Source organism: Mauremys reevesii, unplaced genomic scaffold (genome assembly GCF_016161935.1).
Source record: "Mauremys reevesii isolate NIE-2019 unplaced genomic scaffold, ASM1616193v1 Contig10, whole genome shotgun sequence".
Taxonomy (NCBI): Eukaryota; Metazoa; Chordata; order Testudines; family Geoemydidae; genus Mauremys; species Mauremys reevesii.
Genome location: NW_024100716.1, coordinates 875,727 through 892,712, shown reverse-complemented (window position 1 = coordinate 892,712; position 16,986 = coordinate 875,727). Strand labels below are relative to the sequence as shown.

General features: G+C 44.5%; 1 protein-coding gene across 1 annotated transcript in view; it reads left to right on the top strand.

The window, feature by feature from the left end:
* The window catches only part of LOC120392556 (antigen WC1.1-like), a 127,240-nt gene that overhangs the window by 100,666 nt on the left and 9,588 nt on the right, over positions 1-16,986 (top strand). The window contains exons 5-11 of the mRNA XM_039517370.1: positions 3,322-3,636; positions 4,070-4,381; positions 5,981-6,028; positions 6,115-6,429; positions 7,833-7,868; positions 8,243-8,383; positions 10,888-10,983. Coding sequence (XP_039373304.1) covers positions 3,322-3,636; positions 4,070-4,381; positions 5,981-6,028; positions 6,115-6,429; positions 7,833-7,868; positions 8,243-8,383; positions 10,888-10,983 — 1,263 coding nt within the window. The remainder of the gene's footprint in view (positions 1-3,321; positions 3,637-4,069; positions 4,382-5,980; positions 6,029-6,114; positions 6,430-7,832; positions 7,869-8,242; positions 8,384-10,887; positions 10,984-16,986) is intronic.

Sequence of the window (16,986 nt, the reverse complement as noted above, 5' to 3'; positions counted from 1 at the left end):
GACAATTCCTTAGATCTGTCACCTAAAAAGAATGGCTCAGGTTTGGGAATCTCCCTCACATCCTCAGCCATGAAGACCGATGCAAAGAATTCATTTAGTTTCTCCGTAATGGCCTTATAGTCCTTGAGTGCTCCTTTAGCATCTCGATTGTCCAGTGGCCCCACCGGTTGTTTAGCAGGCTTCCTGCTTCTGATGTACTTAAAAAAATTTGCTATTACTTTTTGAGTCTTTAGCTAACTGCTTCTCAAATTATTTTTTGGCCTTCATAGCTGTATTTTTACACTTCATTTGCCATTGTTCATGCTCCTTTCTATTTTCCTCACTAGGATTTAACTTCCACTTTTTAAAGGATGCCTTTTTGCCGCTCACTGCTTCTTTTACTTTGTTGTTTAGCCACGGTGGCTCTTTTTTGGTTCTCTTACTATGTTTTTTAATTTGAGGTATATATTTAAGTTGAACCTCTATTATGGTGTCTTTAAAAAGCATCCATGCAGCTTGCAGAGATTTCACTTTTGGCACTGTACTTTTCAATTTCTGTTTAACTAACCCCCTCATTTTTGTGTAGTTCCCCTTTCTGAAATTAAATGCTACAGTGTTGGGCTGCTGTGGTATTTTTCCTGCCATAGGGATATTAAATTTAATTATATTATAGTCACTATTACCAATTGGTCCAGATATATTCACCTCTTGGACCAGATCCTGTCCTTCACTTAGGACTGAATCAAGAATTGCCTCTCCTTTTTTGGGTTCCAGGATCAGCTGCTCCAAGAAGCAGTCATTTAAGATGTCAAGAAACTTGATCTCTCTATCCCATCCAGAGGTGATATGTACCCAGTAAATATGGGGATAATTGAAATCCCCCATTTTTTATTGAGTTTTTTTTATTTTAATAGCCTCTCTAATCTCCCTGAACATTTCACAGTCACTTTCACCATCTTGGTCAGGTGGTCAGTAATATATCTCTACTTCTATATTCTTATTATTAGAGCAAGGAATTTCTATCCATAGAGATTCTATGGTATAACTTGATTCATTTACTATTTTTACTTACACTTTTTCCACATATAATGCCACTCCCCCACCAGCATGACCTGTTCTGTCCTTCGATATATTTTGTACCCTGGTATTCCTGTATCCCATTGATTATCCTCATTCCACCAAGTTTCTGTGATGCTTATTATATCAATATCCTCATTTAATATGAGGCACTCTAGTTCACCTATTTTATTATTTAGACTTCTAGCACTGGGATATAAGCACTTTAAAAACTTGTCTCCTTTTAGCTGTCTGCCATTACATGATGTAACTGAATGGGGTTCTTTTTTATTTGACAGTTTCTGATCAGACCTTGCCTGTATTTTATCATTTTCCAACCTCTTGTCCTCACTAGGACTTAGAGATTCTCCCCTAATAGTTCCTCCCCTAAGGAATGTCCGAACCACGTGCTCCTCCACACCTGTCGGCTGAGAAGTGTTATTTACCCATTTGCACAATACCAAACCCAGGTGTCACCTGATGAAATTGATAGGCAGCAGGTTTAATACAAACAAGAGGCAGAACTCTGTCACACAATGCACAGCCTACCCATGGGATGTTGTGATGGACAAAAGTATAAATAGGTTCACACAGACCTGGATAAATTCCTGGAGGATTGGTCCATCAATGGTTATTAGCTAAGGTGGTCAGGGACACAACCCCATGCTCAGAGCAACTCTAAGCCTCTGACTGCCAGAAGCCAAGAGCAGAGGACAGGATTAGTCACTCCATAATTGCCCTCTTCTGTACACTCCCCCTGAAGCTCTGGAAAAGGCCACTTTTGGAGACAGGATTCTGGTCTGACCCAGGCTGGCAGCTCTTGTGTTCTTATGATTCTTTTCTGGGGAGGGTTTAAATAAACAATGGCCTTCTTCAAATAACAGGTTTTAAAAATAAATATCTATATCATGCACTGTACAGTTACTGCACTGAAATCATTGTTCATGCCCATTCCAGTTGCAGGGTAACTTCAGCACAGTAAGGGCCCATTATGGCATGGAACGTGTAAGTGAGCAGGACTCACCCCAGCAGCACATCCTGCTGGTCTTTTCAGAAATTAGCTCATCTAGCTATTGGAGCATCCTCTGCATGCCAGTGTCCCACTGCTGCTGGCCCCATGTCCCTCCCTTTTATCTGGGGTGCTGCCCCCTGGTAATACCCCCACACTCTGCCTCTAGGTCTCCTCTCTGTGGGGAACCCCCAACCCTCTAATCCCCACCTCACCTCAGTCTTGGCTACTACCAGTCACCACTTAGCCTCTGTTCACTGGGGCAGACTGTAATGTATCAGCCACTCATCAAAGGCAAGGGGGGTCTGGACCTGCTGCCTCTGCCTTGCCTACTACGTGGGCTGCCTCCTGCAACTCAAGTGCCCCATTGACTTATCCTAGGCCTGCAGCCTGGGGCTTTCCTAGGCCAGATCTCCCCAGCTCCCTTGGCCTTTCCCAGACATACTCCACTCTAGGCACTAGGTTAAGCTCCCTGCAGCCAGGCCCTTCTCCCTCTGAATGCAGAGAGGCCTCTGGCTCACAGCCTTTTTATACAGGCCATCTGTGGCCTGATTGGGGCATGGGCCCAGCTGCAGCCGCTTCCCCACTCAGCCCAGTTTTTAGACCTGCAGCCCTCTCCAGGGCTGCTTTTATCACTGCAGCCCTCTTTCAGGGCTGATTTCAAGCCCTTCAGGGCATGAGTGGGTATCCACTCTGCTACAGAGAGCTTTGCTGTTGACTTCAGCAGCATTAGAATAGAGCCCTAAGTATCTGAGACTTTACCATAAGTACAAGTATCCCTGCTTTTCTTCTTTTATTTGGAAAATAAATGGGTCCTAACATGTCTGATTTCCTCCAAGCTTCTGGAACTTCCCAACTCTGTAACAATGTAAAGGAAAATTGGAATTTTGGGTAAATTTGTTAATCTGAAATTTCCTGAACAGCCTTAAAATGCTTATTGAAGAACTTTTTGAAAATGTTCATGTTTTCCAAGTAGGAGCTGATTCTGCAAAGCTTTAGCTTCACTAGTAGTTCTTACTTTCATGAGCTGTTCCATAAGGATGACTCAGATGACTAAGGGTTCAGGGTTAGGTCCTGTCCCCTTAAATGCTTTTATCAGAAGTTTCTTCACAAAGTCTTCAGCAGTTCCTAATTTTACTGACTTATTCTCTTTATGTTTCTTGCTAAAGACACACATTTTTCAGTATCTCAGCCACTGTAGCATCATCTTTGATTTGCATGGAAGCTGTTTAGTTATCATTATATTGCACATTAACAGCTGGGATCTATCCCTGCAGGGAGCAGGCGGATAAGACTGGTGAATGGGGCAGGTCGCTGTGCCGGGAGAGTGGAGATTTATTACAATGGCAGCTGGGGGACAGTCTGTGATGATTCCTGGGATCTGTCAGACTCCAATGTCATTTGCAAGCAACTGGGATGTGGACACGCCATCAATGCAACTGTCTCTGCTCATTATGGGCAAGGATCTGGGCAGATCTGGCTGGATGATGTGAACTGCTCTGGGAACGAATCCAATCTCTGGGACTGTCCTTCCAGAGGCTGGGGCCAGCACAACTGCAGACACAAAGAGGATGCAGGAGTTCTCTGCTCAGGTCTGTTCTCTGAATTGTCCCATGGGTCTGATAATCAGGGGACTTCATGAATTATATGGGTGTCTGAGGAGTGAGCTGAGGATGTCAGAAAGTTTATCTCCTTTTTCCTTTTTCTCTCTCTCGGCTACCTACCCACTTGCAGTGGTCACCATTAAAAATTCAGCATTGCCAACAGTTAATACCAAGAGGTACTGCAAATGTCAAATTAATTTCTGAATTTTGGGTACCACTGTTTGCAACTGTTGGTAAATGGTGTCTTTTTAATAATAATTTCATTGCTCATGGGCCTGTCACTGGTCTCTAAAAGAATGTCTCTGATTCTTCTGTAGAAGAATAGGCAGGGTTGTTAGTGATCTCTGGGATTTCAGCCTTTAAATCCCAGTGAGTTTCAGAATCAGAAAACTTCACACTCAACTTGTGCATTTCCTCCTAGAATTCACGGATCTGAGACTGGTGAGTGGCAGTGACTGTGCTGGGCGACTGGAGGTTTTCTACAATGGGATTTGGGGCAGTGTTTGCAACAGTCCTATGGATGCCGTCACCATGGCACTTATATGCAAACACTTGGACTGTGGAGACAGAGGGACACTTTTGACAGAGTTAAAAAATGGAAGCGGCTCTGGCCCTACCTGGGTGGATGGTGTTCGGTGTGATAAGCAGCACATCTCCCTTTGGCAATGCCCATCAGACCCTTGGAAACAACAATCGTGTAGCAGAGTAGAAGAAACCCATATTGCTTGTGAAGGTAAATTGCTAACATATATATATATATATATACACACACACACACACACACACACACACACACACACACTCAACAGTCAGGTCTCGCTCACTGAAAGATTTTGATATAATTATTATATTTTGTTACTTTTCACTAGATCTTTTTATCAAATACATACAAATATATATATACACATTATAAATAAATGTGTATTTGATAAAAAGATCTAGTGAAAAGTAACAGAATACGCAATTATATCAATCTATATCTATAGCTATATAACATTCTCAGCAATGGTACAAACTTATTTTCAGTATCTGAGGCTCTTAGAAATAGTAATGTGGCATGTTAATAACAAACATGGACATTGCTATTACAAAGACATACAATTCACCGCAACCAATATTAGGGCCTAATCCAACACCCAGTGAAGTCACGGAATCACAGATTTTAAGGGCTGAAGAGACTGTTAGGATCTTCTAATCTGACCTGAATATCACAGGCTAAAATATCAGCCAGGAATTCCTGCACCAAGCCAGTAAATTTTAGTGGAGCTAGAGCAGATCTTTTAGAAACACGTCCATTCTTGATTTAATGACTTCATATCAAGAAGACTCCCCATATCCCTTGGTAAATTGTTTCAGTGGTTAATTAGCATGAACAAATTCTAAGCCCTTTGCAATCCTTGTTATTGGGATCAGAATCTTGATCTCTCAAGTCTCACTCACACAGCAGCAGAGCCTTTCAGGAGAGCATTATTACCCTCATTTTACAGACAGGGAATAGAGACACAGAGAGATAAAGTGTCCCAAGGTCACCCATGGTGCCTTAATGAGCATTCGCTCAGGCCTCTGGTAAGAGCCAGGAAGTGTTACCCATTAAAGAACATGATTAGTGTGCCTTTCTGGTTATACCTCTTCCAAGGAATAACAATCACAGGTAGATCTGTGTCTCAAGTATTATTTATGTTATGGTAACACCTAAAATCCCCAAAGGCCTCATTGTCCCAGGCACTGTCAAAACACAAATCGAGAGAGGCCCTGCCATACAGAGTTTACAGTCAAGATAGACCAGAGGAGTGGGAGGAGAAACAGATGATAGAGAGGTGAAGGAACTTGCCCAAGTCACACAGCAGATCTGTTGCAAAAACAAAAATAGAACCCCAGCCTTTTAAGTCCAACTGCAGCATCATAACCACTGGACGACACTGCCTTTCTGTGTGGGGAAGTTCAGACTTGCAGCTCCTATACAGCCCCCTCTCTATTTTACTTTCCTCTTCTGTTGGTTCCTGCGGTAATGAGGGTGAGTTTCACGTCAGGTGTCTGTTTCCATTCCAATCTCTGGGCAGAGGGGTCAGGGCCCTTGTCACAGGCAGAGCTAGAGGAGAATTAGATACTGTCCTGCCAGTTACATAAAGAGACACACCTGCCAGCAGGGAGCTGCTTAAAGACTGCAAAATCCAGAGTAACAGCTGAATAATTAATTATTCAATAACCCAGATTTTGGCTTTCAGTCAATTTATAGCACACTGGTATTAGTGGTGTGAAATACTGATAAACCCTATTCGAACCTGCATTGCACACACTGCCCGATCCACTCACCTCAGCTTTCTCTCCATAGGAAGGAAAGGGAAACCTACCAAATGCCCGAACTCTACAAGCTGTACAGGTATCTCTGCTTCTCTGTGTCTCCCTCTTGGTCCCTAAGGATTTTCCCAGCTGTTCCAGTAACATGTGAGGTTTCTGCATTTCCAGACCAGAAGAAGTTACGTGTCGTGGGAGGAGAGGACAGATGCTTGGGCAGAGTGGAGGTTTGGTACCGTGGCTCCTGGGGAACAGTTTGTGGTGACTCCTGGGACATGGCAGATGCTAACGTTGTGTGTAAACAACTGGGCTGTGGAACTGCTGTATCTGCCCCGCGCGAGGCTGCATTCGGTGAGGGGACTGGTCCCATCTGGGTAGAGAAGGTGAACTGCAGAGGGACAGAGTCATCTCTCTGGGACTGTTGTTCCAAGTCCTGGGGTGAGAGTAACTGTGACCATAAGGAAGATGCTGCTGTGAATTGTTCAGGTGAGTGACAGGAGATATTTCTGCTACTGTAATTTTCAGGGAGGAGGATGGATGAGCCCACCCACTCCTGCCTTGGTACCAGACTAGACCCTCCTATCTCCTGTGTGCAGGAGCATCCTGGATGCTGTGGGGTGGAACCTTTGTGGGGTCAGATTGGCTCAAGCATCAGCCCACACAGCCCCTGCATCCATCACAGACCCCAGTGTGCTTGTTTATTAGTAGCATCCTCATCATTCCACAGAGAACAAGGGACTTGGGCCCTAAATCATTAACAAACAGGCCCTGTGCTACTGTGTCATAGGTCTCCTCCCCCACTTGGAGCTGTTGGGTTCCAAGATGGGGACCTGCATGGACTCCTCTAAACTAAAATCCTAGTTTAGATTTGGTTCTTACTGCCACCAGTTAAGTTTAAAGTGGGTAACACACTGCCTGTCCCCCAAACTTCCCCTGGGGAACCAAGATTCAAACCCCTTGAATCTCACCAGAGAGAGAGAAACAGCCAGTTCCCCTCCCCCACCTTCCCTCTCTCCAGCCTGCTCCGGAGAGATTACACACCCAGTCAAATCCTTGACTCAACACAAAGAGGGACTCCCCTCCCTCTCCCCTTCCCTAGTCCTGGAGAAAGATACCTTGATTCAAACTCCTTGAATCAAACAAAGAGGGATTCCCTATCCCCTCTCCCTTTCCCCTAGTCCTTGGGAAAAATACCTTGATTCAAACTCCTTGAATCAAACAAAGAGGGATTCACTTTTTCCCCCTCCCGTTCCCCTGAAAATCCAAACAAGGGAAGAAATCAATCAAGTTCTAAAAAAGAAACAATTTTATTAAAGAAAGAAAAAAAGTACACTATCTCTGTATTACCAGGATGGAAAGATATCACAGGGTCTGACTTATAAAAACTGGAGAGACTTCCCCTCCCTCCTCCTCAGAATAATGAGAGTAACAGCAAACAGAAATAAAGAATTTCCTTCAGCAAACACACAATTGCAAATGTAGAAATCAAATTATAAGACTAATTCGCCTTTCTAATACTCACTATACTGGATAGTAGGAAATACTTCAGGAGAACTTGGAGACATGTCTGGCCTCTCTTAGATCCAAAGAGAGCACACAACTCAAACAAAGAACACAGACAAAGGCTTTCCTCCACAAAGATTTGAAATTATCCTGTCCCTTGATTGGTCCTCTGGTCAGGTGTTCATCAGGTTACTGAGCTTGTTAACCCTTTACTGGTAAAAGAGACCTTAACCCTTAACTATCTGTTTATGACATACTGGGAGGGAGCTTGTGGAGGTGACAGCGGGAGACAACCAGGGACTCTCAGAGGTGAGGTTCCCCCTGGTAACAAACATGTCACTTCCCCCTTGCTCCAGACTCCAACTCTCCTCCCTTTCCCTTTGCAGGTGTGACACAGACAACAGATTCACCAAATATCCCAGGTAAACCATCCCCCTTCTCCATCAAAGGTCAAATGCCCCTGGTGCTGGGTCACAGAGGAGGAGCTGCAAGCTGCAGCCTGAGGGAAGGAGCTCCTTTCCATGGCCTGTGACATCTGAGGGCGAAGGACACCCAGGTGGGACCTGCAGGGCTTGCTGAGCCAGAGGATTCCTGTCTGCTGATTCCAGCTGACAGGGCAGGGCCCATGATTTAAACAGCAGCCCATGAGCTGCCCCCATGGTTCACAGACTGTGTCCCCGCCCATTACCCTGCTGTCCTGGGCCATGCAATAAGTGACTGGGGAGCTCCTTGGTCCCCCCCTCCCCGCGACTCTCACAGGATAATCTCTCTCTGTTGCTTGTTCATTTCCATCCAGCTCCCCCACGCCGTCCTCTGTCCTCTGACAGTGGGAGAGTCACGGTGCCCATGGTCGTCTGCATTATCCTGGGGGCCCTGCTCTGCCTGGTCTTAATCATTCTGGGGGCGCAGGTGCGAAGTGCCAGGGCACAGCGCAGAGGTGGGTGCTGATTTGTGTCGCTGTGTGAAATACCTCTGCAATAGCAGCGGGGTTGCAGGGTGTCAGGGTGAGGGGGTGATACCAGGCTGAGTGGGATGCCTGTTAACTCCTCTCTCATTTAATATTTCATTAACTGTCTGGCAGTGGAACAACCCAGCCATGGAATTTGGAGATGATATTAGCTAGGGAGCATCACAGTTTAAGGAAAACTGCACCTGTATCCCCCTCGCTCCCTCCCTGTGGTGCACTCCAAGAGTGGCAAATAACACCTCAGGCTCCAGGCATCACGTGTCTCTGGGTAGAAGCGCCCCGTCCCATCTCCTGCTGACCAGGGTCTAAATGCTGCACAGCCCCCTGCCTTCCACGGTGATATCTCCATAAGTCAGACTGCTTAAAGGCCAGCCCCCATGCTGTGCTATCTCTCTGTGTGCTATGAGCAGTGTATTGCCAGCACTTACAAATTACCTCCCAACTCTTTCTCAGCTGACTGCACCTTATTAGTAGGATAAAAGCTTCACAGAGAAACACACACAAAAAATACAAAATTCCTCCACACTTACTGAACATACCAGAAATCACCCATCTTCCTCATGGGCAGCCTGGTACAGCAATGTCCCTTCAAATCATACAACATTGGCCTTCCCATGTGGAGAAGATCCTGTTCATTTCCTGAATCAAAACAAAGGCCCTGAGTTTGTTTAAACTCAGCCTTTTCTACCAAAAACCTCTCTTTGTCTCCTGGTCTCTGGTAATCCAGTTTGTACCAGTCCATGCAAATCGCTCCGAGGCCTGGTACCTCTCTGGATTGTTTAAGATCTCAGTATTTCACCTCAATAATCCTCCATTGTTTTTTCTTCCTGAAGGACCTGTGGTAACACTCATCCTTGGTGTAAAACACAACCATACCTAAACCATTCACAGATTTCATACAATGGTTCCTAAAAATACTGCGTGGGGCTGCAATATCTGTCACAGGAGGGGTTCTGAATATCAGTGTGGAGAGCCAACATGGAAAGGGACCTACATAGACTGGAAATATTGGCAGACAAAAAAGGGTACAAAAAATTGAGCTAGGAATATAGATCTGTAGAGAGAAATCCAGTGGAAAGCAGAATCTTAGGAAGGAGAAATGCTGGAAAGGAGCATTATACAGTATTATACTCATAAGTGGCACTTATAGAGGATTTTACATCTATAAAACACTCTACAGATATTAGCTCCCAGCAGCCTGGGAGGAAGATAGAGAACAGGATTGCCATTAACATACACATAACAGTCACAGTTTAGCATTAGGGCAATGTCTATAAGGTTAGAGAAGAATGAGCAAGCTGACCCAGAGCTGGATTGAGTAGCCAGGCTTCTTTATTGCGGTACTTGTTCCACCTTGACCCAGTGGTCGAGTAAGCACTGGATTAGTTACAGTTCATGCTTTTTATTTGTTAGTATGTAAACACCTACATCTGCTACAAAAATCTAAAACCTCTTATTAAGTAATAGAAACACCCATACTATGATTATACCCCCCCCCCCCCCGATTGACTGATTACAGCATTACGCATATTATACACACATTTTTACTTTGAACATACATTTCTTTGCAGTAATTTGTTGTCACAAGTTCCCTTAATCAGCAGTTCTCAGGGAAGGGAGGAAGGGGCCATGACCCAAGGCTCGTTTATGTAGCTGGGAAAGGAAGGAAGGGGGAACAATTTCTGAGATGGTAGACAGAAGAATCTTTCTTAGACGCCTAGTTGATGTGTCTTTTCCACATGCTTAGAGTCAAACCGATCACCAGATTTGGGGTCAGGAAATAATTTTGTGCAGGTCAGATTGGCAAAAAAGGAACTTTGGGCGATTTTCATCTTCCTCTGATCATGGAGCAAGAATCGCCTTCCAGGATCATCTGACTTCTCTCGCCTAATCAATTCCCTTCCATTGCATGGACGCTGGGCATTAGTGGTACCTCAGTCCCTCCCATACTCTGCCTGTGGCACACACAGTATTTTCTCCTGAGGACTGAAATGCTTTAGTCTAACTAAGACTTTGGGCTCAAACATGAGTGTATCTGGATAAAATATAGAGGCCTGTGTTATACAGGAGGTCAGACTAGATGGTTTAATGATCCCTTCTGGTCTTAAACTGTATGGAAAAAAAGTGCTATCACCATTTTGCAGCTAGGTGTAAATACCAGCATGGGAATGAATTATTTAAGATGCTCCAAGGGGCAATAACCATGAATAATGGGATGATATTAAAGAAGAAACATTTTGGCTGAATGTGAAGAAACTTCCTTACAGTGAACTAGCCTTTGGAGCCATCATCAAAGAAATTTGTGGAAAGGGATGTTGTCCCCGTCTCATTTAAATTGAGCCTGGAGAGAGCAGTGGGAATGGGCTGTAGGGACCAGTCCTGCACTGGGCCCATGGGGAGGGGCTGGATGATCCTATAGGGTTTCCCATTTCTGGTTTCTATAACCCTGTGCAAACCCTGCCCTTTGTTTCCAGGCTCCAGAAGACCCTTGGATCCCTTCTCTGAGGCCGTGTACGAGGAGATTGACTATAACCTGATGAAAGAGAAGCAGGAGATGTTCAGTCGCTCAGGTCTGTGTGTCTCAATCTTAATGGGGAGCAAATATGAAAGTCACTTTCCATTCCGAGGCCCTGATCCATAGTTAATTATTGCAGCTTCACCCCCGTTTGAGCTTGTGGTTTGAGCTGGGTGCAAGTTTTGGTTAAAACAATGTATGTGAATGTTATGTATGCAAAGGAGAACATTTTTACGTAGGGGAATTCACTCACTGGGGCGCTGCTGTTAGTGCCGGCCAGTTGTCGGCTGGAAGAAAAGGATTTTGCTCGGCGTTCAGTGAAGTCTCCTCTTTGCTAGTGGCCAGTTCATCTGTAGATTTGCTTTTCATGACACACAGAATATAAGAGTTAATTGTTGCTGCTGACTGTGAGAGATTACACGTATTCCTCATCACACAAATACAACCCCTAACTTTTCTGGCTACGAGCATGGCATTCTATTGGAGACTAAACACAAGCAGTGGGATTCTAGAACCACCCCAGTAGAAAATTGTGATTTCAGAAATGAACGGCAAGTATTCAAAGGGGCCACCTTGGCATCTGAACCAAAGTTGTTTGCCTTTGTCTTTAAATGACCATGCCGGAATACATTGAGGACTTTAACATAAGTCACCCTGAATCGTGGCATTCTCATTCAATAACACTTTCTTATTATCTTGAAGCAAATAAGATCAGTGACTGCTAACCAAAACAGGCTGTTCTCTTGACAGTCTGTGGATCCAAGATATTTGACATTCATTATAAGATCACTTTGTGCCTGCTTTGCCCAAGACCAAGACATATAACAAAATCATAACTTTGCCGAAGGCACATTTCTCACCTCTGCCATCTGTCACTGTTTGGAGATTTCAATTTCATAAATGAAATCATTGAGCTGACGAGGGCATCGTCGCCTATATTGCCAAACTGCATTGCATCACTGAACATTGTAACTTTGGTAATGTTCTCTCTGACATACTGCAAGATTGCCCTGACTGTGGAGTTCAGGAGAAAGCATTTCAATGCCATCTCCTTGCAGAGCCAAATTTGACATTCACCATCCCTCAGGAAAAGGCCTTGGCCGCCGAAACAGCATCATTGCACACTGAGGAAATGTGTGTGATGGCAACCAACATGAATGCTGCACTTCACAATCAGAAGGATCATCATCATCGACAAACTCAGAGGAACAATGGGAACTCAATCACATTAATGTAATCAGACAAGATTAATCACTTAAACATCTGCTCAGGCTAAGGGGGACAGCATCAACACTCTGCCTGGAAATTCAAAGGCACGAAGAACCATTTTTGCAAAAAGAAAGGTCACGTTGAGAGAGTCTGCCAATCAAAGGTTAAAAGCATGAAACAAAAGGACAATGACCAGTATTCTTATCCTCGCGCATCGAACATACTTGATGCTTCCTTCAACAATGATATCAAGAAGCTTTACTACATTTAGAGCCATCCACAACAAGGAAACTTGAGGTTCTGAAATATTTGCAACAGTGCTTATCAATTACCATGAGTACAAATGGAAGTCAACTCTGGTTCTGCAGCGTCAATCATCAGTGAAGACACATTCTGTCAGTTTTACTTGCATTGTCCTCCCAAGTTGTCAGATCCATTGTGCAGCCTTCAAGACTATAATGGACACAATGTTGACCTAATCAGAAGCTGTAATGTGAATACTTGCTATGGCTCTTTGAATTGCCTCTCATCATCACAAAAAGTCAACATAAAAGTATTTTAGACAGAAACTGGTTCACACAGCTGGCAATCAACATGCAAGGCATCTATGCCATCAACAAAGAATAAATGAGAAAGATCACTGATGAATTCCCTCAAGTGTTTTCTGAAGAATTGAGAGCTTACAAGGGACCTCCAGAGTTCTTTCACCTGGATCCCACAGTCGTGCCTATCCACATGAAGGTCAGGAATGTACCATTTGCCCTATGTCCAAAGACTGACACAGAATGAGAATGTCTCATTGAAGAGGGAATCTTTGAGCCAGCTACAGATATGAAATCGGCAACACCAAGTACCCATACTCAAGCTAAATGGCAACATGAGAATCTGTGAAGATTATAAGTGCACTTTGAACAAGGCACTTAAACAGCACCCTTACCCAGAGCCTGCTTTTAACCAACTGCTCCCTGTTCTTGCTGGAGGAAAAGTCTTCACAAAACTCAATCTTGCCCAAAAATGTAAGAACTGATTGTTGACAAAAATGCGGCAGATGCACAGATGATGATCACTCATTAAAAATTTCAAGTCAAGGGTCTCCAATTTGGGATTTCCATTGCACTGGGAATTTTCCAATGGTTCACGGGAACTGTACTTTCCAGAATTCCAGGTGCTATAAGTATATTTTGACGCATCCTGATTATGGTATCAATCAAGGATGAGCTTGCCAAGCAACTTCAAGAAGTCTTATGCTGATTTGCAAAGTCAAGTATTTGAATCAAGAAGGAAAAATGTGAATTTGGAGCTACAAGCATCACCTTCTTAGGCTATTGATGCATATGGTATCCACCCAACAGAAAACAAGGTACGGGCAATCCATGATCCAAAATCCAAACAAGAACTTTATTTTTTTTTAGGATTGCTCAACTTCTGTTACCCAGGGTTTTCAGAAACCACAGCAGTGGTAACTTAACTTTTTCACTGCAGGCAGTGTCAGGAATAACTCAATGGGAACATAGCGCTCCAGCTGATGAAAATTAATACAAGTAAGCATGCTCTTATTTACAACTACAGTTTATTTAATTTGAGCACACAGAGACATAAGAAATAGGAATAGAACATCCCAAACATTTACCTAAATTCTGAGCAGGTATTGAGTAATTGACAGCTGGTCTTCAGTGGCCAGTTGCTTACCTGCTGGGGAGAAAAGGTGTCAGGAAAAATGTCTCTCTTAGGACACTGTGATGGGGTGGAGTAGACCCAAAGGCCTCCTGCTGGAGACCTCAGGGTTCTGCCACAACCACCTTTGGGAAAGAGCAGTAGAGTGGTCCTCCAAGCAGGCTAGAGTGGCTGCAGGGGAAGCAGCCAATAGGGGCTTAAGAGGTCCATATAAAAGGAGATACATGAGCAGAGCAGTAGTTAGTTGCTGCTTGGAGCAGAATAAAGGACTGCAGTCCTAGCTGCCTGGAAGACCAGCAGTGCTACGGATGGTTTGCTAGCAGGGACTGGGGGAGCACTGAGGGAGCTCCTGGCTGGTTGCTAGGACTGAGTAGGGATTCAGCCTGGGGAGGGTTGCAGGAAGGGTTCCATGGAGGAAGCCCTGGAGATACAGCCCCATACCAGGTCTGGACTACTTAAAGACCAAAGCCCAGGGAGGGCTAGAGAGGGAGACCAGCAGAGGGATACTGAGATAGGCCCCGGTGGACCGTATACCCAAAATAGGTTTATGCTGGTTAACAGGCAGACTGTGTGACTCGGCCGGAGCACTGTGTCACTGACAAACCCACCTGAGAACCACTGAAAGGGGTCACCAGAACTAAAGAACACAGACACACTCAACCAGAAGGGGGCACTCATGAGAGGTGGGTACCAACCCCATTATCAACACCTTCAAAGGACTGCTCCAAAGTACATTCTATATCTAGCCCTCTTAATAACGAATTTTTACAAAACACATAGCTCATAGTGACCCCTACTGAATCATTGCTGTCTCCTTACATCAAAAAACTATTTATCAACAAACATTCCTAACAATCTCAATCATAATAAGATTCTTTATCAAAGGCACCCAGATTCATGGTTCTCTTCCACTTATTTACTTTCAGTCTCAATTGTTGACTTTTTCTCTCCCCTCCGCCCATTCTGATTAGCAGAAACTGCCAGCGTACAGCTAGCATTTGACCTTGCCTTCAGATGCCTGCTTATTCAAATTAACCCTTAACTATGTGGTGTTAGCAGCAAAGAGTCCTGTGGCACCTTATAGACTAACAGACATATTGGAGCATGAGCTTTCGTGGGTGAATACCCACTTTGTCGAATGTATGTGGTGTTCTATTTTATTAAGTCATAGTGGCAGAATGCACATGATATGATTGCAATTAGCTTGATCACATTCTGAGCTACACACACCCCTCAAATCCAGGCAAAACTTCCACCACCATATTTTCCAAAAAAGGCAACAGTTAATGAACCTCTTCATCACCTTCTTGACAAGGGAGCTCCAAGGAAATGGACTTGCCAGCACACAGAAGCCTTCAGGAATGTCAAGAAGTTACTGACGTTTGACTCCATCCTCATTCACTACGACAAACTGAGGCCATTGATCATTACCTATCATGTATTACATTATGGCATTGGAGCCATTCTCAGCCATCCCTTTCCAGAAAAAAAAGAGGCACCTCTATGGTCTGAGAGAAATTATGCACAAATTGATAAAGATGATCTCACTGCCGTTGCTGCAGCCAAGAAATTCCACAACTACATTTACAGTCTGTGTTTGAGATTCATACTGACTATAAGAGACACCTAGGAATTCTCTCCAATAACAAGCTAATGCCTTCAGAAACTCCCTGCTATAGCACGGGAACAAATCTACACAGACACCCCCCTGGAGTCCCGACCAAGATTTATAAACCTGGAAACCCTGGACGCCCCATCATCTCAGGCACTGGCACTCTTACAACAGGATTATCTGGCTATTTGGACTGGCTCCTCAGACCCTATGCTACCAGCACTCCTAGCTATCTTCAAGACACTATTGACTTCCTGAAGAAACTATGTTGCATTGGTGATCTTCCCAAAAACACCATCCTGGCCACCATGGATGTAGAAGATCTTTACACCAATATTCCCCATGAGGATGGACTATAAGGCCACAACACACCTGGTGGCTGAGCTTTGTGACTTTGTCCTCACCCACAACCATTTCAGATTTGGGGACAACTTTATACCCTCAAGTCAACGGCACTGCTATGGGTACCCGCATGGCCTCACAGTATGCCAACATTATTATGGCTGACTTCGAACAACGCTTCCTCAGCTCTCGCCCCCTAGTGTCCCTCCTCTACTTGTGCTACATTGATAACATCTTCATCATATGGACCCACGGGAAGGAGGCCCTTGAAGAATTCCACCTGGATTTCAACAATTTCCACTCCATCATCAACCTCAGCCTGGACCAGTCCAGAGAAGAGATCCACTTCCTGGACACTATAGTGCAAATAAGTTATGGTCACATAAACACCACCCTATACCGGAAACCTACTGACCACTATACTCACCTACATGACTCCAGCTTCCATCCAGGGCACATCACATGATCCATTGTCTACAGCCACGCCCAAAGATACAACCAAATTCCCTCCAATCCCTCAGAAACACACGAACACCTGCAAGATCTTTATCAAGCATTCTTAAAACTACAATACCCACCTGGGGAAGTGAGGAAACAGATTGACAGAGTGAGACAGGTACCAAGAAATCACCTACTACAGGACAGGGCCAACAAGGAAAATAACAGAACACCACTGGCCATCACGTACAGCCCCTAGCTGAAACCTCGTCAGCACATCATCAATGATCTACAACCTATCCTGGAAAACAATCCCTCACCTCGCAGACCTTGGGAGGCAGGCCAGTTCTTGCTTACAGACAGCCTCCCAACCTGAAGAAAATACTCACCAGCAACTACACACCACACCACAGAAACACTAACCCAGGAACCAATCCCTGCAGCAAACTTCATTGCCTACTCTGTCCCCATATCTACTCTAGCGACACCATCAGAGGACCAACCACATCAGCCACACAATCAAGGGCTCATTCACCTGAACGTCTAATAATGTTATATATGCCATCATGTGCCAGCAATGCCCCTCTGCCACGTACATTGGCCCAACAGGACAGTCTCTATGTAAAAGAATAAATGGACACCAGTCCCTGGAAAAATCATGGAACAGGTCCTCAAGGAATCAATTCTGAACCACTTAAAGGAACGGAAAGTGATCAGGAACAGTCAGCATGGATTCACCAAGGGCAAGTCATGCCAGACTAACCTAATTGCCTTCTATGATGA